This window comes from Nematostella vectensis, chromosome 2 (assembly GCF_932526225.1).
Source record: "Nematostella vectensis chromosome 2, jaNemVect1.1, whole genome shotgun sequence".
Taxonomy (NCBI): Eukaryota; Metazoa; Cnidaria; class Anthozoa; order Actiniaria; family Edwardsiidae; genus Nematostella; species Nematostella vectensis.
This window is the reverse complement of record NC_064035.1, coordinates 9,882,422-9,892,704: the sequence shown is the minus strand read 5'-3', so window position 1 is coordinate 9,892,704 and position 10,283 is coordinate 9,882,422. Positions and strand designations below refer to the sequence as shown.

General features: G+C 38.8%; 2 protein-coding genes across 3 annotated transcripts; both read left to right on the top strand.

The window, feature by feature from the left end:
• The first annotated feature begins 239 nt into the window (after positions 1 to 239).
• On the top strand, positions 240 to 3,891 carry LOC5521208 (myeloid differentiation primary response protein MyD88). 2 transcript variants are annotated; one of them, XM_032366268.2, is made up of 5 exons: positions 241 to 820; positions 2,480 to 2,521; positions 2,600 to 2,638; positions 2,760 to 3,035; positions 3,373 to 3,891. In XM_032366268.2, the coding sequence occupies exons 1-5, from the start codon at positions 316 to 318 to the stop codon at positions 3,537 to 3,539; spliced, it is 1,029 nt and encodes a 342-aa protein (XP_032222159.1). In that variant the 5' UTR covers positions 241 to 315; the 3' UTR covers positions 3,540 to 3,891. The 2 variants fall into 2 exon arrangements, with proteins under 2 accessions (XP_032222160.1, XP_032222159.1); XM_032366269.2 differs by lacking the exon at positions 2,480 to 2,521 and having other exon boundaries at positions 240 to 820.
• Positions 3,892 to 6,400: 2,509 nt separating this feature from the next.
• Positions 6,401 to 9,665, top strand: LOC116604239. The gene is made up of 6 exons (XM_048723306.1): positions 6,401 to 6,519; positions 7,907 to 7,931; positions 8,292 to 8,453; positions 8,914 to 9,066; positions 9,162 to 9,227; positions 9,527 to 9,665. The coding sequence occupies exons 1-5, from the start codon at positions 6,466 to 6,468 to the stop codon at positions 9,224 to 9,226; spliced, it is 459 nt and encodes a 152-aa protein (XP_048579263.1). The 5' UTR covers positions 6,401 to 6,465; the 3' UTR covers position 9,227; positions 9,527 to 9,665.
• The last annotated feature ends 618 nt before the right edge of the window (positions 9,666 to 10,283 follow it).

Sequence of the window (10,283 nt, the reverse complement as noted above, 5' to 3'; positions counted from 1 at the left end):
TCTGCTTGCTATATGGAAAGAAAGCATAAGATGAAGAAAAATCACGTACGCGTCATTTCACTTGAGTATAAAGCTAGAAAATTACGTCGTGTTGAACCTAACCTTGGTTTTTCAAAACAGAATGCAAAAAAAAAAAAAAAAAATACAACGTAATCACGAGGTTTTTCCTTCCCTTCATAGAAATACTACCTACCGTCCTTCGTCCCGAGTAATTTCGCGAAATTTCCCAACATCCTTTGCGCGCCTCTTCATGCGCATACGATTTGAAGTCATCAAAAGCGACAACATTGTCAGACAAACATTATTTCATTTCCAATGCGTAAGTTACTAGGAAGACTTTCACGCTCATTTGGACGTACAGGTTCAAGGCACTCTTCCACTCCTAGGCCCGTTACCGTTGAAAATAATACAAATAATCCACAAGTACAGTTTATTCCGACAACCGAGGAAAACAATATGGCGGATCGTGCACCGGAAGTTAAAGCCACTGATTCCGTGAAAAACATTCAAAACAATGATTTTACTGCACAAAATGGTGAGCCCGGAGAGAAAATGGTAAAGCATATGTGTAGAGCTGCACATGAACTTTTATCCGAAAGATTGAGACCGCTTACAACATCACACAATTGGAAAGAGTTGGCTGATCTTCTCGGCTTCAACTACGACGAGATACTGGCATTCGAGACGGGAAACGACCCTGTTGAAGCTTTAATAAGACTTTGGGAATTCCGCGACAATGACGCTACAATAAAACGACTAAAGTCTTGTCTAAAAAGCATGGAAAGAGAGGATATTCTTCAAGATCTGAAGCCCTTCGAAGGTGAGCGATACGATTAACTTGAATGTAGCTTGCTTGCAGGCGGTACTCGGTGTTATCATAGCTGAGAATTATTGCCACATAAAAGCTAGCGCAACCCTTGAAATCAATTTAAAGCAAAAATCAGACTTGATTCTCCTCCTGTGAGATTCAAGAAACAATTGCTAACTACAGTAAAACTTCTCCAATGTCTTTGGGTTTTGGAGGCGAAATGGCCATCGAGCATCTAAATATCCAGGGTCTTCTTGAAAAAAAAAAAACAGGTAATAGTTTTCCCGAATGGCAGGAACAAGGATCCGCGACCAGAACTGTTTACTCTTGGCAGAAAAATGTTAACGCAGAACTTAGTGAGTACTTTGGAGATTCTGCTCTCGAAATCAACAGCGCTCAAAATTTTCTAGTTTTCTAATTTAAAGTTGTTTGGGGAATGGGGAACCCTTTCAGGAGTTACTACATCTCATCAAAGCATCCCATTGTTTGTCGATCCACCAATCACAAACCCCGTCCACTGGTGGATGGGATTTGAAGTTTGTCCCGTCAATCATGGGTATTAGTGCGAGCAGTTTTTCCCTCCTCTCTCCTTTCCCCCCTGCCCTGCGTCTGTTTTGCACTCGTCCCCAGGAACGACACGGCTTGAAATACAAGATGGCACCCAATCACCAACAGAAAGGGTTTTCAGCGATGAAAACATCAAGTACCCGCCTGCACGCAGGCTAGCTTAATGTTATATTCCTAGTTCAGTAGCGAATCTAGGGAGAGTGTTTACGTAGTTTAACCCCCCTTTGGGCTGCCAAAAAGCCATTTGTAACAAAAAAATAAACCCCTCCCCCTTTTGTCACTGAGCCAACCCCCCTTTAGCTAGATCCGCCTCTGTAGTTTATGTACAGATATCTGTACAGTCCCGGATAAAAAAGCACAATACTCGAGAAAATACAAAAAAACTAACATTTACGATACTCACCATAATATGCAAAATTCGGAAATAGGGATATCTTCAAAATTCCGAAAAATGTTCGGAAATGGGGGTAGGGGGCAACTCGGAAAAAAATCCCCCCTTCCCCCCCACAAAAAAAATGATCCATGGAGTCACTTCTCCAGTTTTTTCTCTCATTTTTGGAATTTTTAAACTTTACAAGATCCCTTATTCAGAATTTGTTTGTTTTTGAATATTGGGAATCCTTTGGGGTGAGGGTGGCTGTATCCCCCCTTTCAACCCACTTCACACCACTGAAGTGACACACAGCAACACATGACACTGGTGTGGCATCAAATTCAACCAATCATGGAGCTGCATTCCTATTCTGGTGTCATGTGGGGGAAAGAGTGGGAAAGGGGGTTTGCATTTACTAAGCAGCCCAGTAGCAGACTATGGGGGTTAACCCCCCAGGCTGCCAAATGAACTGTGTTGTACATAAGAAATATTAAAATAAAACACAAATAGTCACATGGAGAGAGAGATCAAAACAATGATGGAAGATTTTGGGTCAAACCCCAATCATCAACCCCCCCCCCCCCCCCCCAAAAAAAAAAACAGCTTTATCTGCCCCTGTTGCTTATTTTATGCCCCAGAGATCCCCCCCTCCCCATCATAGCCTTTTAAGCATTATGTACTAAATCAATTTCTCCTCTAGAGGTGAGTTATTGTTTATCTTTATTTTTCAGAAAGCACCCTAACTCCAAATGAATTTAGAAGGCAACAAGAGGGTAAACAAAATAGACATACCTTTTTTACATGAACTCTTGATTTTTTTTCAAACAGCTCTCTTGCTCTTTTTGTTGCAGAAAGATCCTTTGGCCTTCACAATAATTCAAATCTAACACGTGAGTACTATCCTTTGTTGAACTTTTTAAATTGCTTTTGCAAACATGAACCATAGGTGTCAATGAACTTTGATGTGGTTTATACAGCTACGCAGTAAATTATTTTTTCTTACCACATCAGACCTCCCAGATGACGAAATGTATGATGCATTTGTCTGCTATGCACCAGAAGACGTAGAATTTGTAAAACAATTGTTGCAAAAAATGGAGGGTCCCCCATATAATCTGCGGCTATGTGTTGATTACCGGGACATCCTGCCTGGTGCATCAGAACTGCATGGAATAGCTCATATTATTGAAGAGAGGTGCAGGAAGATCATCGTGATATTATCTCCAAACTTCAATAGGAGTGCAATGGCTGACTTCCAGGCTCAAATTGGGCTATCCTTGTCACCAGGTCAGTGTGATACTTTTTTTTTAGTAAAGTTTAGTTTTAAAAATGGCATAGTCAAGTAAACAAGCCCCCCCCCCCCCCCCCCCCCGCCTCACACACACACTTGAGGTAGTACACACTTGAGGTAGTGCTGTGTTGTGCCACCAGTTTTTAAAAATACCTAAAGTATGTAAAGTAAAGAGGCTGGATGCAATCCTAGCAGAAAAAAAAACAGAAGGGGCAGGGAATAGTACAGACTGTTGTTAGAATATGTAATTGTATCACTTTTCCATCCTTTTTTATTTCTATTAAATTTCCATGTTTTTTCATTCAACCTTTTTTTATGTTTTCCTTAATTTAGATTGTAAGCAAAGGCGGCTTATTCCCGTCAAGATCGAGCATTGCACAATCCCTATAATCTATCGATTCATCACTCACGTGGACATGACGAGAACAGAGGTTGTGGAGTTCATTTGGGGAAACTTAGCAAGATCTCTTGGAGAGAGAGCTGATATTGTAGCATTATAGATACATATATTTTTGTAGAATACATTTTTAGGTGTAAGTACACAGACACTTGGACATTTTTTTTTTTTGCTTAACTTACAAGAAATAAAATTATCTGGCGCTTTCTCAAGTTCGTTTAGAACAAGAAAGTCTCTAAGAAATTTTAGTTTTCTAGAGGTTTTTCCGACCTGATATTCTGCTGGACTTAGCTAGTATTACTGTGGCCTGGTATCGCCATATTTTAATGTAAACGCTCTATTGTCATTTACATAGATGCCAAATCACTTTATCTCACTCAATTTGGATTGTATTCAAATCCTGATGTGAGATGGCTTGGTTAAAATACAATAAAATAAAAAATTGATATCAGAAATTATGTTTTCTATTCTTTTCCATTGACGCCCAATCGACCTTTAATGCGTTTTTTTTTTCTCGCTAATCAAATTTATGAGAAAGCTTGCCATTTGCGCGCATTGCTTGTTGTTTTCTGACACAGGAATATCGGTGCTTTACACAAAGTCGACACCAATATTTTGAGAAACTGCTCGTTGCCTTCAAAAAAGTAGCCTGCAATGCAGGGGTTTAGCCGGTGTTTTTATAGCCGCCACTGAAGCCCGGGGGGTAAAACAGACGTTGGTGATCGTCGGCAAAATCGATTTTCACCCTAAGGGATGGCACTTTGGAATTATTCAACAGGGGGTTAACATGGGGTTTAAAAAATAGATAATGAAGATAAGAAAACTGCTTGACAATAGCGCTAACACGCGACCGTGTCACAAACAACAGGTCTTTTGCTTTTGAAAACATAGCCTACCTTAAACTGACGCGGATCGAAATATTGTAAGCGTTAATTAGCCAATCACCGACTAGTCACCTCAATTATAGATTTGTCATTCCGGTCCGTGTCTCCTATTCTTACACTATTCGATGCTGCCTGTATGCTTTTGACAAGAGGTTAGAAGGGCAGAACGTGAAAGTGTTGCCTTTGTTGTAGACAAAAGCAGTTATAAAACAAGAAATAAAAATAAAAAAATTCAATAAAACCAATGTTTGTGTTATGAAAAGTATTGTTTACTTTTCGCGAGATAATCGTTTTTAATGGGAAAATATTACAAAAGAAATGAGGAAGTGCCTTTTAGTGGCATACGTAAAAAACGATAAACGCAAAATGAGAAAGAAATATTAGCGAAGACAAACAGTAGACGATTTTTTTATCTACCAAAGTCATAACACTAACAAAGGCAGTGTAAAATAAAACAAAACCGATTCTACCACCAGGCCACGTTTTCGCTTTATTTTGATAAAAAAAAGTACAGAAAGAAATGCTCGATATATCTTTGATATTTCAACCCTTATTAATACTATGACCTTAGTACCGTATCTCTGTTGTAATCTATACAATCTCTATACAATTATACAGGATTTTCACTAGTATATGTAAAATAGGGTTACACTATCATCTCAATACCGGGCTCCTAGAAAGCAGGTTCACGCTAACCCAGGGATGAATACCCTTTTTATCCAACCAAATGTCAAGATAAACGTATTTATCCCTAGATTAACACTAACTAGCTCTAACCTACTTTCTAGGAACCGGCCCTAGAAGATATATAGAAAGTACACCAAGAAATACAACAAATCCAAATTCAAATTAATAAGTTTTAAAGATAGACAATCTTAGGTGGATACTTTTGAGTTTGGTTAAAATTCTCTGTCACTATGCTCTATCACTATAAAGAAGTTGACAATTTAATCTGTATTCATAGCAGCCAAAAGCAATGCCAGTTGTTATCCAAATAATTCAATAATAAATTTGTCTTTGTCTATATTCTTTTGAGTTTTCAATGAAAGCCCCTTTCGCTTGTTAGCGACATGTCAGCTCGAGGGCTGGTTATGACTAAATAAAGGCAACTAAGAAAAGAATAATATATAGCGATATGATATAGCGAGCTTTAGACCATGTAATAGCTCTTTGCTGTAAACGAAACCAGCAATATGTTAACAATTGATAAATATTTAAGTGAAGTAGTTTGACACATGATTCCCTAAAAACAATCGGGAACTTTACGACTTATAGTTCTGTGTTTTTCTGTGATATAGATAGGGCAGGCGCGTCGCGCACTTCCCCACCCCCCTTGGCGGCCAAAAAATCCTGGAAACGCGCCTGTAGCGATCCTAGAAATTCAATTATGAATCATCCTGATATAATTGAAACTTTTAAATGGGATTATTGGGATTATTATTTAAAAAATCACAGGAAATTTATTGTTTTTTATGGTAGCTTAAAGACTTGCTTACTATGATGGAAAAAACGAAAACCCTCTGTCCACTATTTTTGGCAAATAGAGAGAGAGAGAGAGAGAGAGAGAGAGAGAGAGAGAGAGAGAGAGAGAGAGAGAGAGAGAGAGAGAGAGAGAGAGAGAGAGAGAGAGAGAGAGAGAGAGAGAGAGAGAGAGAGAGAGAGAGAGAGAGAGAGAGAGAGAGAGAGAGAGAGGAGAGAGAGAGAGAGAGAGAGAGAGAGAGATAGCATAGTTCGAAATACTTTCGAAACAAAGTCACATTTTTAATAAAATAAAAATAAAAGGCTTTCAAACTCTCTCCTCTTGCATGATAAAAGTCCAAACGGCAAAATAAAGTGCTCGTCAACACAGATCACCGGAACATCTCTAAAAAATCGAATTGAAAAAAGTATAATCACTGTCCCTTTATTTGTCTTTACCACGCGAAACATAACGATTTGTTGAATGAAGAGATTACATTTCCATATAGAACATACTTATTGGTCCTTTGAATTGCGTCAGAACAAAGAATTATTTCTCTGACAGTTTTCTTGTGTGTACTTAGGATAAAAGACACAGCGGAAATTGCTCGATGAATTAAAGATAATGGTTTGGGATAAAAGAGAATATACGGGACTGTCTGAAACACTTCGTGTACGGTGGACATCATGTTTGTTATTACTGCTATCCTCGTCTTGTTCATAGCCGCCCTTCCATCTCAGGTATTACTTATTACACCCTTTCTTACTATATATAAGGGACTGTTTATAAGAATGTCAGCTTTTCAGAGTTTTTCAGTTAATACTTCCTAAAACACTACCCCAACCCCTTTAACAAAACTTTCTTTCTCTCGTGCTCGTGGCTATAACGGAGTGTTAACTGAATGATAATAAAAGCTCAGGGCCGTACCCAGGGGGTGCGAACGCACCCCCCAACAACCGCCGAAAGTCCACTTTTGGTTCTCAATAGACGTGCTATTTGTAGACAAAACTATAAATTAGGTCCACTTTTTCGGATTCCGCACCCCCCTCAACTTGCACTTTCAACGTGTGTTCAGATTACCCCCTAAACAGTGGCATCTAGGTCTCAAGAACAAACTAGATCAGGCCCCTACAACGGCCGAAAAAACTACTTTCAGTTCTCAATAGACGTATTTTTAGACAAAACTATAAACCATAAGCTAGATCACTCTGGTTTGTCATTAGTCTATATAAGTCAGACCTTGTAGCCAAATACGACAATAAACGTCTCCCTTTTCATTCTTTCGGGGGTGGTCAGATTTTTATGAGAGAACTACCTCCTAATTAAAAAAAAATTATGATTTCGCACCCCGTCAAGAACAATTCTGGATACGGGCCTGTAGATATACTAGTTTTTATAGTATACCATTCAAGTTTTTTGGGGGGACAGTGAACGTTTGAGTGAAACATTCGTTGATGCAGAAGAATAATGATTTTACCTTATATTAGCAAAATTGCCGTAATTGCTAAGAAACGAATCTTAGGTAGAAATTATCAGTTGGGTATTGTTAGTAAAAAGGAGTAATCACCAGAATACGGTGATTTGTAAAAAAAAAGAGTCCGCCAGTAAAATGTTCCCTTTCTTATTAAAAAAAAACTCCAATTAAAATCTATTCAAAATTAAATCCACCAACACAATACCTCTCAAAGAATAAAAGAAAAATCAAATCACATGGCTATAAAGATCATTGGCTTAGAAATGAACTAGGTCGGCTAGGGGAAAAATAGGACCATACATCCTGGAAGTACGCTGAATCATCGAATGGCAGCTAAAGCTCTACGGCAAGGCAGGAGATTCGGCCCCAGCACCGCTATCTAACGTACTGTACAACACGAAGATACCGAGGCACCCGCGCATTTAAAAGGGGGGCAGTAACCAGGTTCCTAGACCTGTCTTATACGTGTTACGCCACGCAATGCTGGCTGTGACGTAGGGTGAAAAATATCGTGGTTTATCCGGCAGCCTTTGGTCTTTCGGGAGTCCCAACCATAGCATGAAGCGTCATGCAAGTGTAACATCTGTCTCCCTTTCTCCACCAAATGTGCTTGCTGCTTGTTTAATTTGATGTCTTTTCTTGTTATCTTTTAGGCCTTCATATTTGAAGATCACGATGGTAAGCATTAAAACTTCCCAAATGATTTTTACTGAGTTCAGTCACGTAGTTCAGACGAATTCATTTGATAAGTAAACCTACAAACAACCTGGGTGGCAAAATGGGCATTATCCAAGCGCACGATTTGTATAAAGGGAGGGGGTGGAGGTGTTTTATTGCTTTCTAGTTGTTTTACACGTTTCCTTTGATGTATCATTTCTTCTTTTATTTCTACAAAGGCGGGTTTTCTAAAACAGGTTTTCTATCACAAACATACGTTTGACAACAATGATGGGGGCAAATGAAAACATGGCCATTCTTCTTTAATACTAGCCATGATCCCACAAGTATTAATTTGACACTTTTCATTGTATTGCTCAGGTTGCAAGCTAGTTGCAAACAAAAGCACCGCTTGTGAAAAGCATTACGACTGTGGTGTTAAAGGCGTCATATTAGAGTTCCGTACATGCGAACTTGAATCCCCAAAGAATTGCGGAGTAAAGCTAGAGGCGGCGGACGATGATGGTTGCTGCACGTTTTGCCGTAAGTTATTACAAACCATTGTCTTGTTACAGGGGAATTTAGCAAAGCCTCTGAGATCTGCTGTGGTGAAGATACTCTGTCCGTCCATTTTTATAGTACTAATCAGCTCTGCGTAATTAAAGATCTATACTTAAGGAGTGAGAAGGAAGGGAAAGGGTGGATCTCCGTGAGGAGGAAGAGGGGGGGGGGGGAGTGAATGTCCTTGGGGTGGAAGGGGGGATGAATTGAGGGATGAATGAGGGGGGATGGATTTTCGTGAGAGGGAAAGGAGATCTTTTCTGGAATTACAGACACCTTTTCATAAAGACATTTAATGAAAATCTAGCACCAAGACTAAAAAGCGGCATCGCGCAGTTACGCAGTGGGATTCTTGTGGTTGTTTTTAGAGTGGACGACCCCCTTTTCATACACACTTATAGCACGTGCTCAACGTAATTACATTCACAATTTCCCTTCCTAGCATGCAGGGATAGCGATGAAAGAGATGCAAATGAGTATGGAGAGGGTGAAGAGTTTATGGTCGGCAAGACAAATCCTCATGTGAAGAAGTGCAAGTGCTCGATGGACTACAAGATTGGCAAACTTGTTGCCCGATGCAAGAAAGTCACCATTCGTAAGTCTATTATAAGCGCTCGAGTTTTTATTTTTAGTTGAAGCTCTCGTATTTCTTTGTTGTTTTTTTTTATTAGTTATTTTTATATTTCGCAGTGCCACCTAAACAGCCCACCAGGAAACCACCAAATTGGGGAGCGTGGGGCAAGCGTCGACGATAAAGTTGGTTTACTTAACTAGAAAATTATAGCATAACTTCAATATTATTCCACCCCTGTCCCCTATAAAGTGGTGCGGTTGGCTCCTCGTACATTCAAAATGATACGAAGTGAAAGATTATAACGGATGTGCAATTTGCGGACAAAAATATGAACAAGCAGATGTTAGAATTGGCGAACCTGATGCCTATTATACTATTGTTAGCCAAAAACAAAAATGATAAGTATGGATATGCGGTAATGCACAAGTGCAAGTCTTACTGGAATTGAAGTGCTTATACCGAGTTATCTTATTTCTTTCAGAAATAGCGCGCACTGTAGTAAAGATGCACCGTTCACAAAATTGAACAACGCTCAACAGCGCTGGACGGTTGTATACCTCCATTCAGCATATCGTCGTGTTTAGCTCTTTTAAACCACAATAAACAAATATAAAATCCTATCCGGTTTGTTGTTGTTTGTGGGGAAGAGAGGGGCAAGATTCTAAAAGGCAGAAGCTTATCAGTAAGAATAAGAGATGTTATAAAATTAAATGTCTTTTTAAACATTTTATTTTATTATTTAGCTTCAGACTTATATGGATATTTATCATAGAGCTGTTTTACTCCCAGGAAAAATCCCTACATATTTGCTACATAAATGATATGCAAATCAGTAACTACAGCTTTCCATATCTGCGGACTATCGCCGACCATTTCTAAAAGCTAAATCGCCTTCAGGCACCCGTCAGTCAAAATCCTTGAAGCGGATTTATTGGCTAAGCACTTTATTTATTTCATTTATTTATAATATATTTCGAGAGGGAGCCTTATCACCTATATGGTGATTTTCATAAAGGCCCTCAGATATATTATATATAATACCAAGAGAACATAAGATCTTATGCTCTCTTGATAATACAGAAAGATAAAAAAACTAAAATTATACATAAGTAGAATACATCAAGTAAAAATAAATAATAAAGGAACTAAGAGAATTAAAAATAACCTTATTATACTTTCTCTTAAAATCTAAATATGTATCTGCATCTTTGACTGCGGAAGGCAAATTGTTCCATTCT

Excerpts from the sequence above, each read along its gene's own strand:
- LOC5521208 (XM_032366268.2), top strand. The coding sequence starts at position 316 with ATGCGTAAGTTACTAGGAAGACTTTCACGCTCATTTGGACGTACAGGT. Across the intron at positions 2,522-2,599 it reads ATTTAGAAGGCAACAAGAGG|AAAGATCCTTTGGCCTTCAC; the intron begins GTAAACAAAATA and ends TTTTTGTTGCAG. Across the intron at positions 2,639-2,759 it reads CAATAATTCAAATCTAACAC|ACCTCCCAGATGACGAAATG; the intron begins GTGAGTACTATC and ends TTACCACATCAG.
- LOC116604239 (XM_048723306.1), top strand. The coding sequence starts at position 6,466 with ATGTTTGTTATTACTGCTATCCTCGTCTTGTTCATAGCCGCCCTTCCA. Across the intron at positions 6,520-7,906 it reads TAGCCGCCCTTCCATCTCAG|GCCTTCATATTTGAAGATCA; the intron begins GTATTACTTATT and ends GTTATCTTTTAG. Across the intron at positions 8,454-8,913 it reads TGGTTGCTGCACGTTTTGCC|CATGCAGGGATAGCGATGAA; the intron begins GTAAGTTATTAC and ends TTCCCTTCCTAG.